The sequence below is a fragment of the Aptenodytes forsteri genome, unplaced genomic scaffold, assembly GCF_000699145.1.
Source record: "Aptenodytes forsteri isolate BGI_AS27 unplaced genomic scaffold, ASM69914v1 Scaffold5, whole genome shotgun sequence".
NCBI classification, from domain to species: domain Eukaryota; kingdom Metazoa; phylum Chordata; class Aves; order Sphenisciformes; family Spheniscidae; genus Aptenodytes; species Aptenodytes forsteri.
The window spans coordinates 1,990,236-2,008,107 of NW_008795672.1; the positions used below are offsets into that span (position 1 = coordinate 1,990,236).

Here is a 17,872-nt window from a genome sequence, read left to right on the forward strand (position 1 = left end):
TGTTCAAGGCCAGGTTGGATGGGGCTTTGAGCAACCTGGTCTAGTGGAAGGTGTCCCTGCCCAGGGCAGGGGGGTTGGGACTAGATGATCCTTAAGGTCCCTTCCAACCCAAACCATTCTATGGTTCTATGATATGTAATTAATTGCAGTTTTTGTACTTTCAAGCAAGGTCATTATAAGACCTCAGCACTGGAATTGTGTGTTTTGTTTAAGTAACTAACTATAAAAAAAAATTTTTTAAAAGTAGTCAGAAGACCTACTGAAGGAAGAAATCATCTTTGCTGAGGAGTGCTTGGTCTACACAAGATTACATCTACAAGTGAATTAATAGCCAGCAAGTCCACTTCAGAAAAAGCCTTCCAATTTAACAGCTTTCTGACAAAACTAAGGTTTCATTGGTTCCGAAACATTTTGGTAAAGGAATATCAAAAGGTGGTGTTCAATGGGAAGAGGCAAGAGCCAAGAATTAAGCAGTGTATTACTACTTAACCAAGTTATACAACACTACATGCTTAAAACAGAAAACTTAGACCACCACTGCCTCCTCCCCTTCAAGTTTGTGTACTGCTCCTCACTGATAATCATTTTACCCGCAAAATTCAGATCATAAGCTAACGTTCTGTAACACACATGCTGCTGATGCAGCTGCACAGACCTAGAGCACAGAAATACCAGCTAGTACACTTACCCAATGTTTCTCTCATATTTTTATACAAGTTTATGGAATCTGTATCCTTCATGAATTCTCGTACTACTTCCCCTTGATCATTTTCCACAACTAGGACTTCTTCAGGTTTAGCCATACGGCTAACCATTAGCAATCGAACCTGTATATTGCAAAGGAAAGTTAAAATTGAATCAAAGTGTAACGTGAAAATGTACACATAGCTCCACAGGTGTTTCCAGAGCACTCTGGTCAGGCAGTCTGACCCACATAAAGGGTATATCCAGCACTTCATGAGATTAGCTCACATTAAGATTCTATAGAGTCATGTTAACTAAAAAGCCATTAAGAATAGAGCCTGCTGATTTCTCTCTCTCTCCATGAACAAGCTGAGTAGTTAAAAAAAACCACCACCAAAACCAACCTATGAAGTATACTTTCTAGAGCTTCAAAATGCATATGCAATATTAGGGGTCTTTTAAAGACCACTTTTTCCATACACACACTTTTTTTTTTCCCTCCAACTGTAACATTCCAGCCTTTCTCTGTTTAAACAAACAGTTTAATATAGATTTATTTTTTTAAAAATTAGTCTTACATTCGTAATAAGTATCTTAAATTGAAACATCGTATTAATAGTCCTGTCATCTACTGGTATTGTGTTAAAGTATTTTTGCAATTGCAGCACATTAAATAACTAGAGTTGAATCAATTACCAACTACTCAGAGCAAAAGAAGTTTTCTTATGTTACTCCTTACATGAAGCAAAATCTCTAAATTCAGGGACAGTCTCTAAATCTTTACAGTACCTTTACTTAAGCATGGATTACCTTGGACAATACAGGCAAATAAAGCTGTCTCCTTGGAGGAACATCAAAGTGTTGACTTCCCGAAAGCAATGGAGAAGCAGATGTTGAAAACGGACTTTCCCTGTAGAGCTCAGCAGCTAAATGATTCCAATATTCAAGACAAATCTTGAAAATTTCAGTTTCTTCAACTTCTGATACCAATAGCATATAATGAAGAGCCTGGAAAAGCGTGGTTTAAACATCTGATCACTAGTTATTTCTGCAGATAAAACCACATTGCTTCAAGTTCAGTTATCCAAATACTGATAAAATGCCAAATTAACATAGAAGTTAGGAACAAGAGGCATTAACATTGCAATGACATTACTTACAAGTCAGAGTTCTGACCGGCAGAGCAATTCAAATAAAGCGCCCTGTCAATTACTGTCATTTTCCAAGTGTGTATCAATTCTTAAATCTAAAGTAGTCTAAAGACATCTTAAAAAATACCATAGCCAAATCGGCCTGTTTGTAAATTATCAAACTCACAGCCACAAACTCAAATGCATTCTGCAAGGCATTTTGTTTAGAGCCTCAAAAAACCCTCAACAGCTAGTCTGAATTACTGCTATTCTCAAGACTATTACTGCTACTTCGTTCTGGATCCTTATACCCTGAAGAACTGAAGGCAACCGAAGCCATACCACTCGCTCGCTTTCCACAGAAGCCATCTACCAGAACATTTTCAACTTCTTTACTGACAAAACAGCCACAGCAGACTGAGGAGGGAAGGCCGCTGACGCAATTCTGACAGACTGAGATACTAACCATAGAAATTAGAACTACATAGCCAAACGTTTTTTGCCTAGCTTATTTTTCAGTCCCCTGGGGAAAGATATCAAAGCAATAGCCCACCAGCGAACAGAATGAAACAATGAAATCTGAAGACATATTCATAGCTTAGGTACTACAGCAACTCAGAACATTTTAGATGGTAAAGACCTGATTCAGCATCTGTATCTACAATACCAAAAGCGGGATTCAAAACAACCATACATTATTCTTATACACATCAATTTTTCTTGGTAATTTCACTTGCAATAACTTATGTAGCTTCCTTCACTAGTCTACACAGCTCCAATGAATCCGTGGAACAATTTCAGAAGATCTGCTACATCCAAAGTGCACGAATAAACAGGTTAGAATGACATCGAGCTTTTTAAAGTAACTGTGTAACTACATTCTATTACATTGGAACTTACAGAAGGGAAATTTGCAACCATTTTAGGCCCACCTAAGAACTTTGTTACACATTTCATCATCCTATACAAGACTGAAAGTCATTCAGAATTGACTTTTGTAAATGTCGGTTTTAAAGAAGAATTCAACATAGTTTTGCCTGACAAGAGAGAAGGCCAGTACCTAGAAGTTGCACTCCAGCTTACACACAATTGCACAGGACATGCAACAGCTTCAGCTCTTTACACAGGTCTTGCTAATAAAGCCTCAACATAAGTAGAAACTTGAGCCGTGCTCCCCCAGTTCACAGTTATTTTGAAAGCTTACTACTTGCAAGTTCAGGAATTATTTGGGAACGGTTGATAGTTGTTCTTTTTAAAACAAGAAAGCGATACTCCTCTTAGTCCATCTTCTAAATAAGCTACAATTTGATACTTGCAACCCACTTTATTAATATACATTTTTTGTAGAGGGCTACCTCCAGAAGAAATGTATTGAGAACACTAGCTGGAAAACAGACTAGAATTCAGATGGACATGTTAGATTACAGCTAATCCACCTGCAAGATGTACTTCCCCCTCCCAAAGGAACCTGGTCTCCAGGTTTAGACTGCGGTATTGTTTTTCTACCTCTGTCTTAGGGCAGTTCCTCACCCTATCGCCTCCATACCTGCACAGGGCTTGATTCTGGGCACAGGAAGTGGTGCTTCAAGGGGCTATGGAGCCAGTTTCATCCCCTTGGAGCTCAGCAGTGGGAGGGAGCTAGCAAAAAAGTCACCACAGAACAGCTCACCCTCAGCAAAGTTTTTATTCACAGTTAAAAACACACAGTTGAAAAACCCTAATTTTGTGATCTAGCCCCACTACAGTATGAGGTAGTACCTTGAGTGTTTAGTAGTCACCTAGAATTTAAGCCTTTCCAACCCTTCATTCTTAGATGAATTTCCAGTAATTTCCACAGATCCCTGTGGTTTTGACAGTGAAGTTGCACTTTACTGTCAAAATTGAAAAGAATGCAGCAGTCTCCAAGAAAAGAAGGGAACAAGCAGAGAGGAAGGACAACTGTAAATCTTATTCTCAGCAACTGCTGTAAGATAGCTGGTAACTGAGGCCCGTAGGTCCTCCTCCAAGACCAATAATGTTACAATAAAGCATGCATAGTCATTTGGTAGAGCTCTCCCATTAAGTGTTACCAGCATACATAGTCTATTACATAGAAACAGAGTATCATCCTTGAGAATTATATTTAAAGCCTTTCAGTTAAACTTTGGGAAATGGCAAGTTAGGCAAGAAGCTACACCAGGATGGAAGCACTGAACTACAGCATGCGCCGTACCCTAGAAACCAGCTTTGGATGCTGAATAAAAACATAACTGAGCTGTTTCACACAGACTGATGAAAGTCATAGCAACACCTTCTCTATATGGGTTAAACACAAAACACGGTATGTAAGACCCACGGAAAAAGAATATATGAATTTATTTTAAAGCAGTATTTAACACTTTCAAGGAGGAACAAGTAAGAAGAGGGAGAGACAGACCTATGGTTTTCAGACATTGTATTAATATAGGATCCCTGAAAATAGAGTGCCATTGAAGCATACTAGGAAACAACAATTTTGAGGTTTTTTGTATTATTCATGTGATTTACTAATTATGTGAAGGAAATGGGTGTGTGTGTTTTTTTTCTCTTACCCACTATAAGTACAATGATCTAGAAATCGTATTACTATTGCATCCTTTGAGTGTGAGAACACGCTTGCTACGTTTTGAAACCGGATAAACTGAGCAACTTACCTCCATTAATGTTTCCCTCAGATTTAATCTTTTTTCTATAAGTTGACCGTGTTCCTTGAGGAACGTGCAGAGAAACAAACTGAGATTCTGAATGAAGTTCTGTTCATCATCTTTTCCATTTGAGTACGCAAGTCGGATATTGGTATTTAAAGGAAGCATCTAATAAAAAGCACACAGACATAATGAAGACTTTCTCATTTTATACAGAAGTAGAACTACTCTATATTAACAAGTATTTTGCTCTTTTGGCAAAAAAAGCCCTCTGCTTTTCATGGCCTCCCTGCTTTACAGAGCTTTCTTACAAAAAAGTCTTACAGTTCCTTCATTTCATGCTAGATCCCAAGTTGGACAGCAAGGTGAAAATGCAAACAGATACAAAAGTTCTGATGAACTAAACCTTTTTCCATCCCTTGTAACAGCAGCTGTAAACAACAAAGTATCTACTCTATCACAGACGTTTCCAACTGGCATCAGGCAAAGATGGCCCAAAAATGCATTTGTTACCTGCCCCTAGTAACATTATGATGATGTAATGTTTTGAAACTTAATGTTAAAACAACACAAAAAACCTCCTCCATAATATTTAGAAATTAGCAAGGAAGACTCTGAAGGATACTCAGTAATCTCATAGAGATCTCTGGCACCTCTTAAGAGATGCGTTGGCTTTTAAATTCTATCTTTATACAAATAAAACATTTTCAACATCGTCATCAAATAGTGAACTACATTCTTTGAAGTCAACACTATTAAGCTATAGAACAGTGAGTACAGAGTTTAACATTTTTGCTGCTGCCAGCTTATGTGTGGTTTTGATTGTTCTCCAACTTCATTTTACAAAGTTGAGAGAGTCAAATATTTGCAGCAAATGCAACAGTTTGCATCAAATTCATATGCCACAGTCATGCTAAAAACCTGCAGGTTGCAAAACATGCCAAATACCCAACTTGGCATTCAACTGATGTTTTGAGGAAAAACTTAGGCCAGATACATTGGCATTTAGAATCAAGAGCATCATCTGTAAAAACCGAGGAAATAATGTTCAGCTGCCCAACACACAAAATAACTTTGGTGTGTGCAAAAATCTGCCTTCAACTGTAACTAAATAAAAATCCTATAGCTCCACTTGAAGCTGGGTGAACAGGGGTATTAATAGAATCATTTAGAACATGCCTGTTCTAAAGAACCTCTAAGATGGACCAACATTGCAACAGAGGAAAAAATTGTAAAAAAAACCTTGCAACTCTTCACTTAAAATGCAAATACAGTGAGGAAAGCTACAAACTCAAGTACCTAAACCTGAGCTGCTCAGAGGGGAATCATCAAATTATATAAATTTAAAGCATGGCTTTAGATGACAAACGTTTCTATCAGTTTCAAAAATTAAATAGTAACTTGCAGAAGTTAGGTCAGTTTAGGTCTTACGAGTCATGCCGTATACGTTTTTTTTGCATCTCTCTCAACTTTCCCCATCAGAGAGCCCGAGCGCTCAAAAAGCCTCTTAAATTAATCAAAACAAATCAATGCAGCAGAAATACAGTTGTGATCTGGAGTCAGAAAAAAATACACTTAGCATCTTCTGATCAGGTCATAAATACCACTGAAGAACAATATTTGTCTCATCAACAGCTCTATAATGAATATAAATTTGTAAACTGAACTAGGTTCTACAGAGACTGATTCTGCGAAATGAAACAGTCAAAAGAGATCTATTAAAAACATTACCTGTTTTAACTGCATCATGGTCAATGTAAAAAGTGTTACAAACTGTTCTTCATACTGGCTTACACTGACACCTGCAATCTCTGTGAGGCACTTCAAAGACACGTTTCGAAACATAGGAACATTTAAGAACTATTGAGAGAAAAAAAAGAGATTACAAGAGTGTTGCACACTAAGGTTTTTTGCAACTTTTATTTAAATTTAAGAGCCATCAATTTTTGCATGAGTACCTTGTATATTAGTGTGCTGATTAACTTGGTCTCAAATATATATCCCAGAGGAATCCAGTTCAGAAACCGTAGCAAAGTTTCCAAAGTTGCATGAACTAAGGGAGCATTTTGGGAGTTTTCCTGTAAACGACCATTAGTGTTTATGATATTGTTAGGCATGATGGGGGGGAATTTTTTAAAAATATCATTGAAGAAGTAAGACTTACCATCACAAACTGACACAGTTGAAATATCTGAGAGAATTCATTGCACATGCTGTAAAAACATAAGTTAAAAATCAAGCATTTCCACATTACGTAAACAATCCTATCTACTTTAATCAAAATGTCTATGCTCACAGAACAGGTCCTGAAGACCTACGTCCACGGAGGCATTTACAAGCCACCTGGCTTTTACCAGTTTTCATGGTAATAGTGCATATTTTGAAGTAGCTTGAAGTCTGTGCCTGCAAATTCTGGCTTGGAAACACAGGCAATGCTGAATGCTCTGTTAAATGGGTAGGAACCATCAGTCAACAGATGCTACTTGCAGTAAGGTAGAAATATCTGCATGTACAAATAAGTTTGGTATCACCTTACACCTTTAATGAAAAAAGTCAGTAACCCACTCAGTCTCAGAAATCAAATTAGACAAGCCATAGGTGTTCACTCAAAAGCTCAAAGCGAGAGCAACTACTTAGCAGCAAGCACAAAGTCTACCCTATTTATTAAGATTTAAAGATATATACTTGCCTGTCTTTCAAATGCTTAGCTTTTACTTGAGTAATCTGGCCACTGGAAAAATCAAACACTTCTTCACTCAGTAGTTTAAGGATCACCATGTTATTCTGACAAAGGCTTTCACTAGTCCTGCTTGCTCCCACAATATCGCTTATAAAAGTTGGCCAGTGCTTTGGCCATTCCTGTTTCAGTATCTGAAAAGTGAAGCATCCGTATGTTAGATACATATGCAAAGCCAAAGATGTTATAACAAGATTTAAAACTTCATGAACTCTAGCTTACCTGAACAAGAATCATATTCAGTTTCCCAATATACACTTTCTCTTTCTGGAGAAGAGAAAAGAGGAGTCAGGTTATGCATAATATTCCCCTCCCTCTTCCTCCCCTGAAAAGAATTCACTTACTTCTACACATGTTGGATCAGAGGAGGTCTTGATAATTAGGCCGACAACGTATTTTTTAATACCTGCAGAAGAGTTAGGAATTTATTTTCAACTATGCCAGATATCACAAATGTAATAAATATTTTTGAATTCAGATTCTTCACATGTTTTTAAAAAGAAACACCTCTAAGGAACATATATGCATGTGACAGTGAGCATCCCTCTTGACTTGTGTGCTATATGGAAAAAAAAAATCCACCTTTGTATCAATTCTGCAAGAGGATATTTCAGATGTACAAAATGGCTTTACACTTAAGCTATTTCAATAGAACAAAAGGAAAACAGACTAAGGATTAGAGTATACTTGTAGTAATTTGCACCAGATAAATCTATCAGCTTCCTAAAGGCTGCAAGAAATTGTGAGAAACCCTGCACTAGTAGCACAACACAACACTGTATTAGGCTGAAGATGGAAAGATGGCATCCAGCAATGTCCAGACCCTGACATATATTGTGATAGGTACTTACAAATGCTGCTGTAGAGCTCTCTTAGTGAAATGTTATTTGTACCCATTATGCATTTTCAGATCATACCTAGTAACTCCAAAGTTGGCAGTTATATTCTTACTGCCTCAGCCAAATGTTCATGATGTGCAAGACAAAATACAAACAAGACAGTCCTCCATCTTTGACTAATGCTTTATTAATAAAAAGTGAACTCCAAAAATAGGTAAGAGCTTTCTAAGCATGACTCCAGTTTTAATGCCAAGTTAGCCAGAATTGCACGGAAAGCTTTGATACGTCACCTTCACTGTATGTAAAAGTTCAGAGATGCTCCAGTTTACTTAGGAATTTCTGTGTTTAAAATGGCTCACCTATGCACAGCATTTACAAGTGAAACATCGTGCCAGAGCTTAGCAAAGCTTTCCCTGCACAACCTTACAAGATTGAAACTTGAACTTTATTCACCAATACAGTACGATGCACTTGGATTTGGACTACTATGCTTTTATGGCACACATGGATGCTATGGATTACAACACTCAAATTCTGGTTTATTGCTTTTGCCTTTTTTTTTTTGGCTTAAATTAACAATTTATCAACTGGGGGCACAGACTGTATTTAAATAATTCGGTTTTTTGTGTTTCTTCTGCAAATGTTTTTAAATGACTTCAGAGTTTTCAGCTCCACCACAAAAAAAAAACCACTGTAGCAAGCTATACTGCCTAAACTTTCATTTTGCCACCTAATCCTCAGCTGCCTCCTCACCATTAACCTATCAATTACTGAAGATACCAAAACAACGGCTTTCCAAGTGACTTTTCATCACAATATACATATCTAAAACCATTCTGTACAAAGACATGTGACTTCAAGAAAAGGCGTGCACAGAGGATCCGGAGTCATGAACTAGATGAACATTACCAATAGTTCAACATAGCTTTGACACAGCGACTCATCTGAGCACATCAGGGATTAAACACTTTCAAACCAGCCAAGTGTTTTCTTGTCACAGTGAAGTTTTTGAATAGGTGTATTTTTTTGCTATTCAACTTCATGAACCCAAAATCTGGTTTCAACCATTCCTTCAACAAGACAGTCAACTGACTCATGCAGACAAAACGCATACGTTCAAGTTTTTTTAGAAAAAGTTGTCACTACCAAGAAGAATGCCTTATGTTGAAGACGTTTCATTTTCCCCTAGCCACTATTCTAAATTTTAAAACATTTCTAAGACTTTACCAGAATTAGTCATTTTTTTCCATTTCAGGCCTGAGCAACAGGATTAAAAGAAACAGTTTGGTAATTGCATTCTCATGAAATCTGGAAAAACTAGGTCTAGACTTTGAGCCATTAGATACATACTAGGCAGAAGTTGTTCTACAGGTAGTTCCAATTACAAATGAAACTATTCATCATTACAAACTGGGATCAAACCACACTACTCCAGAAGAATGGTCATTAACAAAATAAATCTCACTGTCAGTCACCGGGTTAGAGTTATTACCAAGCACTAGCATTAGTCTGACATCGTAGGCATGTCCCAGTATTTTAAAGCTGAAAAACACACACTGTGCTGAAGCATTACAGTAATTCATAAATGAGATATGAAAGCCCCCCAAATAGTATGGAAACAGGTTTGCAGTGCCAGAAACTAAACTATTGTAACTGTCCGCCAAACCACCAAGGGAAACCTACTGTTGCAACTCTTTGCATTTCAAAAAGGAATTAGAAAGTCAATATTGTTCTTTGACTTCCGACTCCAAAGCTGCATATTTTCCATCTTGCTGCATCAGTAGTATTAGGCCGTTTAGTTACAACTTGAATGCTATGCCACCATCGATCTGGCCTTGGGATCAGCAGATGGAAACAGTTGTTTGGGTCCAAAGCTTCTCCATTGAAAAAAAATGGTGACCACGGCTCAAAAGACAACCTAAAAAGTTTGCTAGTGTTCACTGGTCATGCTGCAGGCTTCTTAAGGTCTTCCATCCAGTGACCAAAATCATATTCTTAATCCCTTAAAAGCAGCAGCTATCCAATTCTCTAACGCTTTTTTGGCTTAAATGGCATTTTCTAATTTTTTTTTTTTTTTTAAACTGAAGTATTGTGGTTTCTGCTCCATATTTAATAGTTCATTTCTTTATCATTCCACAGGAAAGATAATTCTCAGTAGAACAAAGGTATTTCAGCTTTATACTCTGACAAAAATCAACACATAGGCTAGTTACCATTTTTCAGCAGAACACGTCCAAGAAACTGTTCAAGGGTAGCAGTCCACTGGATTTGCTAAAACCAGTGTGTTTTGAGAACTTAAAAGGAAGTGTTATTTTAAGGAGGCAGGCACGGGACATGCACAAGCCACACAACCACTGCCTAGAAAGTCTCCTTCAATCACAGAAGCAGCTGAACAAGTCTTGAAGATGGCAACAACGCAACTGCCAGGTTCAGACCCTTCACTGAGCTAAACAGGAAGAGACAGACATTCCTGGAAAACAGACTTTCCAATAAACAGGAGGGGGGGAAAGACCACAATACTCAGGACACACATAACATTCTTCAAGGACCATCCAACATTACAACTACGCTGATCTCATGACAACCTGTGACCAAAGGGAGCAGATTCTGTTTTCCATTCCAAAACTTGCATTGACGCAGCACTGGCAGTCCTAGCACCTGGCTCAAGAACTTGTTCAGAGGCTGAACTAGTAGAAAAATAGAGTTACCAAAAAAATTCAACAGTTTTAAGCTGTTTTGAAACAATCTTCTGCCAGCTTAGCTCCTTGGACCAGTTCACTAAAGGGCCAGAGAAGCACCAGTACTGGCTCAAAGACGTCAAAAAGTACACAGGTGAGGAACACCTTTATCCACTGCAGTTAAGTAGTAGATCAACCAAGCTCCAACCTCAAACTATGTTCTAGTTATCAGAAAGGCTGGACATCATCACTGTCAGAAGGCCTGGACTAGTGCCACTGTTAGCATTTTCTGGCAAGCAAAGTACTTTTGTACTTTTGTACAAAAGCACAAAAAAAGGAGGATAAAGCAAGGACATTAATTCAAGGCCTTTTAGAAAGTTTCTGGATGAACATTAGATATTGTAGTCCTTATGTGAAAGCTGCTCCTCTCCAGAGAGGCAAACATACACCAAAACTGAAACACTTTCTGGAGAGAATGTATTTTCACCGGTGACCCAAGCTATGCAATGGTTAGAGCTGGACTGGGACAGTGACGAACATCACGTTATCCAACATTAGTAAATTCTGCAGTCTGAACTTGAGAAGTGTGAAATACCCTACAGTTTTATCTTTGGATGTGCTTTTAGAAGCAATTACATCTCACCTAGGCTGTGTAACCTGAGCTCAGAGGAGTTCCTATCACCAAACACAACATGTTACCACAGAGCTGGTTTTGGCTGGGGTAGAGTTAATTTTCTTCATATTAGCTGGTATGGGGCTGTGTTTTGGATTTATGCTGGAAACAAAGTGTTGCTAATACAGGGATGTTTTCATTACTGCTGAGCAGAGCTTACACTGAGTCAAGGCCTTTCCTGCTTCTCACCCCACCAGCGAGCAGGATGGGGGTGCACAAGAAGCTGGGAGGGGACACGGCCGGGACAGCTGACCCCAACTGCCCAAAGGGATATATTCAGAGTGATGGCGTCTTGTCTCCCCAAGTAACTGTTACACGTGATGGAGCCCTGCTTTCCTGGGGATGGCTGAACACCTGCCTGCCGATGGGGAGGAGTGAATGAATTCCTTGTTTTGCTTTGTTTGCACATGCGGCTTTTGCTTTGCCTATTAAACTGTCTTTATCTCAGCCCACGAGTTTTCTCACTTCTACTCTTCTGATTCTCTCCCCCATCCCACTGGGGGGGAGCGAGCGGGAGGCTGTGTGGGGCTTAGTTGCTGGCTGGGGTTAAACCACGACAACCATTAATGCACAGTCAGCGAGTACACACCTGCAGACAAAACCACTTCTAGTACTTAAGACATACAAGCACATCCTTTTATGCAGTTACAGAGCACAGACACTTAACAAGTGTTGAAAGTTATTGTAACTGGTGCTGTAGATGCGAGTTTACACTAGTTTACTAAAATTAACAAATTCTCCACCTATGTTAAAGAATAAGAGGCACAAGGGAAGCAGGTGGACAATGTAACTTGGCAAGTTAACATTATTTTGCAACCAAAATTAGAATTTCAAATCCAAAAGCTGAGTTGTCCCCTCCAGGGATGTTCGTATGCATGCACACTTACACTAAACTGTTTAAGTAGTCCCAAAATGTGGTCCAAATACCATCTTATTTTTAGTCTTAAGAAACAATGCTTTCCGACATTGTCCCACAAATCATCTTTCCCTACTAGTGGTGAACCCATTCAATCCATTATCTATTTGCTTTTCAGCAGGGGAAAAAAAAAAAACTAATTCACAAAAATTCTTAAAAAGGGCAGAGCTTGTCTTCTCCACACACACACACACACGCACGCAGAAGTGCCATGTAGCTCATTCCCCCTTCATTACTGAAAATCAAAAAACATCTCTTCATGAAGCAGGACAGAAATTTCCATTAAAATATCTAATCACTCCACAGAAAAATCTCTTCTACAGTAGCTTCCACTACATCAGGAGCTTTATACTTAACTCCAGGACCTTCCTGTGAGCCACTAAACTGCATCTCTCTCCGAACACTTCACTTTTTTTTTTTCCCCTCTCCATTTCAAAATGAGAAAAGTGGTACAAGCAATTCAGGTTTCCTAATGAAGAAGTGCTTATCCATACCAACTCAAAACACTCCAGACAAGCTCGCTCTGTTCACAGGAACATAATTTCATTTCACATTGCAGGACTAATGAAACGTATCACTGAATTGGAAGACCAAGAAGCCTTTATTTCCAGGCAGTTTTTCACACTGTAAGAGAAAATCCTATTGAGACCATAGCACTTTAATCAAATTACATCCTTTATAAGCATTATTAAACAAATCAACTCTACAGAGTATCAGAGTTTAAAGCAATTTAGTATCACCTCAAAAAACTGAGAATTTTTACTTGAGAATGACAGTACAATAATCTGGAAATAAGCCAAGTTCAGCACCATATGGGATATTCTGGAATATGCTACCCACCTTTCACTAAAGGAGCCTCAGTAAGGTTTGCATGAAAACCACATTACATCGTTTGTATATGTGTAAGACCAATCCAAAGCACTCTCTTACACTCCAAATATATTATAAAGAGCAAGTCTAACTCATTGCTATGGTCTTCTGCTAAATGTGTCTGAAGGCTGAACATGCAGGCCAGGCATCTCATTTAACTGAATTTTACCAGTTCTGTGCTGTATTCCATAAATTCCACTTTTGTCTAGATCACCAGGTCAGCAATTGGTTCAAACTGCTAACTCCAAAAGCAAACAAAAAAAGTTCAAGAACAAGAAAAGCAGAGTAATCATGCAAGTATTTTAGAAATGTAAATTGTTTTGCCCAATTCCTGTTTTAGAATTACAGGAAGATACCGATGAACTTTCCAAAAGCGCTTACAATCCTCAACCTTCAAAAACCAATGACACCTGAGGAACAGAAAAACTTTTTACAAGTTAAAAGGTACCAGGGCCAGAAGAGCTCAAGACTAAAAGCTAATTTAAAATAAAAGCAAACATAAGAATGGAGTTTTGAGTCCAACGAACACATATGAAGAAAACGTATTTTCCTACTTGCATTTGGAATTCCAGGCTGGAAGCTAAAACCTCCCAGCATTCAGACAGAAGCGATAACAAAACCCTGGCTAACCTCAAGGCCCAACAAGTCATTCTGATGTACAACTTGAGGTCCAAGTTGTACATCAAAAAAAAGAAAAAAAACTCAAAAAAGGTTACAGTTCAGGCTCTGTAATTAATGACATCATTTTATTTCTCCAAGAATTTTCAAGCAGGTCGTTTCAAAAACTTTTTCATTCACTGACAGCTCAATTCAGGTCTGCTCTTAACTTCAACTCTTAAGCACTGCTATTGCTAGAAAGGGAAAGCAGTATTTTCTCATAAATGGATTTCGTTTCATCTTAACCAAAAGTAAGATTTGTCAGCTGTATTTACTACACAAATCAAATTAGATATGTTAAGTTTTATAAAGTAAGATATAAGGTAAAATTAACTGATGTATAACCCACATGAATTGCTTTGTTACTAAGCATTACTTTGTTACATTGAATTTCCTGCACCCATATTTTACTAGTTACACTTCAAACAGGAAAATCCTGTCAACTAAAGGAATGACTGGAGTCAGAATCAAGGAAACCTTAATTTAACCAGTCGTCTTATCTCCCAGGTAATCAAACCGCCTGAACGAGCTCTGGAGCAGTTCTTTTGCACCAGCCAGTATCACCAGCCAAAAAAATAAAAAACAACCACCACCACCACAGACCAGATGAAACCGGATTAGAGATGAAATGTTGATTCTCCCTTCTTCACCATTGAGGCCAAGATGGATCAAATGCCACGGTAGGCTAAATATATTTGGTTCCTCTTCTACTGATGTACAGGAGAAACCAGACAAGTAAAAGCCAACTAACTCAACTCCCCTAAAATGTGAGGATAAAAGTCAATTTCACAATTTCAGTTTGGTTCTGTGAAAGGGAAAAATATTTTAAAAGGTTGAACTAAAGACACACATTTGTGAGGATGAAGGTGGTTTTTTTTCCCCTCTGAAGTCTTCAGAAGAAGTACAAAAGTCAGGAAAAACAAGAACACAATACTTAAAGTTGACTGCACAACTACAGACAGTAACTTTATTTTGCATTGTAATGTATCGAGCTATAGTTACTGCATCTTCTCAGATGACAGGAACCAGTCAAATGGTACTACCGTGCCTGCAAACAATGAAGTAACAAAAATCTAAAGCACCAACTCAAATATATCAGTTCCACAATTCATTTAAGCAATGTATCCAGTAATATCTTGGCATCTCAAGAACAGATGAGATAATGTGACCCAAAGCACAGCCAGCATCCTCATCCTACCACCACTATTTCTCATCTATTCTATGCATTAAGAGCATGTCTTCTTAAGACTTAAAGTTACTGAATTATATTCTGTATTTGGCACTTGTTCAGTTCCAAACTATCAAGTAAGTCTACCTCTGTGACATCTCCTATTCTACTACACCTCACTTCACCAGCGGGCAGTAGTAACCTGAGTAACTGCTTCAAACTACTGACTCCTTACTTTCTTCCTGCTCTGCTCCCACAGCCAAAAACTTTAGGAGAACAACTTCCAAATGCTGAAACTAAGTGCTCATAGTCAGGAATGCAACAAGATATGAGCAAGTTGAGATACTCTAATTATTAAAAGCACGGAGAAGACTTAACTTCAGGGTGCTCCCTTAGTTTCTCAAAAGGGTACAGGTGGGTTTGAGCCTTAGCTGAAGCTGTTCCCTAGAAGCCTGCTGCAAGTCTGTTTCCAACAGCAGAATGAAAGTGAATCCTTACTTCTACTTTCAAGAAGAGCTACGCTTTACCTGTTAACCTACAGTTGGAAGGAGTGGGGGAAAGGTGAGAAGAATAATAATCACAAAAATGTGGAATTCTCCCTCTACGCATTTGTTTTCATCGACATTTACAATTACATTTTAATCAATATAGTTTCAGAACCCAAGCACTGGCAGTAAAAGTTTAAAGCACATCTTAGCATTGTTAATAAAAGCTCACAGCAGAACACAGAAATTTGGAATAACTTTAATGAGTTCCAAAACCAGCTTTTAGTAAAAAGCCAAGTATAGAATGGTGACAACATTCAATGGCAGGAATTTAAAGTAGCTGTACTTAACGTTTTGAAGTCCAAGTTATCATGACTTGACAGAAAGCTACGTGAACAAGCACTAATCCTGTACCACAGAGGTACCTCCATTTACTATAGCTAACGTATAAAATTCAACGCACATTGCAAGCTATAAGGGACGGAGGGGAAAAAAACAAAACCAAAACACAGCATTTATTTCAAGACTTCCAGATTCCTTGAAATGACAGAAGACTGGGGTTTGCCCTACACTGCGCTTCCAGTTACAGCAATCTAGCTTCATATACGCTTACATGAATTAAAAGCAGACTTTATAGTATCTCACTGCCTAAAAGAATGAATGACCATTAATAGGTAAGACTATGCATTTACCTAGTGTTTCTATTTTTAAATAATTATGACTGCTTACAATTTCAAAAAAGTCACATAAATCTACAGATGCTACCAGATGGACCACAGAGCCTACCAGAAAAATGACAGCGTACTGGTGGGGCTGCACACACAGCCCAGACAGGCTGAAGAGAGCCTCCGTACAGAGAATCGAAACCTCTACCTCAAAGCCAGGAGCTAACTTCAGAAGCTGCCTAGGGCTAGACCTCTTCAGACAAGTTTGACCTGTAAGTCAGTACAACACTTAAGTGGTGACGTTTCAAAACTATCAGTCACACCTTTTACCTTCCCGTGACATTTACAGAATTTCAGCTGCTCGCCACCCCGCTGAGACCATTATCACGAAAGGGAAAGACACGGTTTCATCATCCAGAAAAGCACAGATGGTCTTACTACGTGACAAAAAGTTACTAGCCTAACCGCATTTGAAGCTGAAAATTACTTACATGGGGACCGACAGTCTAAATCTCAGTTAATACGCAAAGTTGAGAGGAATACAAAAATCCCTCCCTACCTTCACACTGGTTCCTTGGAAGAATCTTCCATCTTGTTTTTATCACATTTTCCAAGATTTGCAGTCCATAATACTGAAATTGGAGAAGAACAAGAAGTGAGCACATTACTGTAGGACTAACTAACTTTCAGGACTCTCATTCAATCAGACATTCACACTTAACATCTAAGACCTCAAGATTATCAAACTAACAGTTTTATTAAATATATGTCTATTCACCCATTTACTGAGGTTTCATGCATTTTTTTTTTCTTGCTTTATTCTTCACTATACTAAGTCCTGCTGTTTGATCATGCTCACACCAGGAGGGGGGGAGGGGGGCACGGGAAAATAATAATGAAAAGCCCTCTGGCAGACAATTTTGGCTATTTGGAGAAGAGAAAGTAGCAGCCAGATATGAATTTGCATCATAAATGACTGCTCATACGTTCAAGTATTAACACAACCAGGCTCCTAAAATATTTAGCAGCTTGGATGGTCTCAAGCTTCCTATCGTTCCTCTAAGAGCTGAAAAAAAAACATTTTATCTTGGCATCACATGTCCTGACACTGGCACTTTTGTAAAGAAAGTATTTCCCAAACTTCACTGGTGTGTTACTTTAGGAACAGCAAGACAACCCACAGGTTTATTTAATTTCAATACCCACCCCAATATGGCAGCTATTTCTACTATTTAAAGATGAACTTTTGTGCTCAGTCAAAGAATAATAAAAATGTGAATAAGCTCTTGGAAATCCTTTTACCTTTCAGGAATTCCTTCCTATGTTCTTACCCGCAACCATTACGTTTGCAAAGTAATCGGTAAGGCCAGTCCCTCTGCCCATTTGTCCCTACTGCCAACTCACAGTAACAGGGAAAGAAGTTTGTGATGATATGATCGAAGAACTTTAATGTCTAAAACCCCATTAGCATGAATAGACAGGAGAGAAAAGGGGATGAGGAGTTTTGCGTTTACTTTATCTGCAGTGGATTAGGAAGAAAAAAAAAAATATCACATCAATGCCTGAAAGGTAAACTCAAGTTTTCACAGTTAAAAGTTTGGCTGAGAATAAGAGTTCCTCTTTAAAATGGTTAGTTGTTATACAAAGTAGGATCATTAGTATTTCAACCAAAGGGATCATATAAACTCCAATTTAATTAAAAAAACA

At 38.3% G+C, this 17,872-nt stretch overlaps 1 protein-coding gene across 1 annotated transcript in view; it reads right to left on the reverse strand.

The window, feature by feature from the left end:
• The window catches only part of XPO1 (exportin 1), a 45,767-nt gene that overhangs the window by 14,807 nt on the left and 13,088 nt on the right, over positions 1-17,872 (reverse strand). The window contains exons 5-14 of the mRNA XM_009282515.1: positions 16,725-16,797; positions 7,559-7,620; positions 7,437-7,481; positions 7,167-7,348; positions 6,642-6,690; positions 6,436-6,555; positions 6,209-6,337; positions 4,487-4,645; positions 1,495-1,692; positions 689-827 (exon numbers count right to left, since the gene is read on the reverse strand). Of these exons, the coding sequence (XP_009280790.1) occupies positions 689-827; positions 1,495-1,692; positions 4,487-4,645; positions 6,209-6,337; positions 6,436-6,555; positions 6,642-6,690; positions 7,167-7,348; positions 7,437-7,481; positions 7,559-7,620; positions 16,725-16,797 (1,156 nt within the window). The remainder of the gene's footprint in view (positions 1-688; positions 828-1,494; positions 1,693-4,486; positions 4,646-6,208; positions 6,338-6,435; positions 6,556-6,641; positions 6,691-7,166; positions 7,349-7,436; positions 7,482-7,558; positions 7,621-16,724; positions 16,798-17,872) is intronic.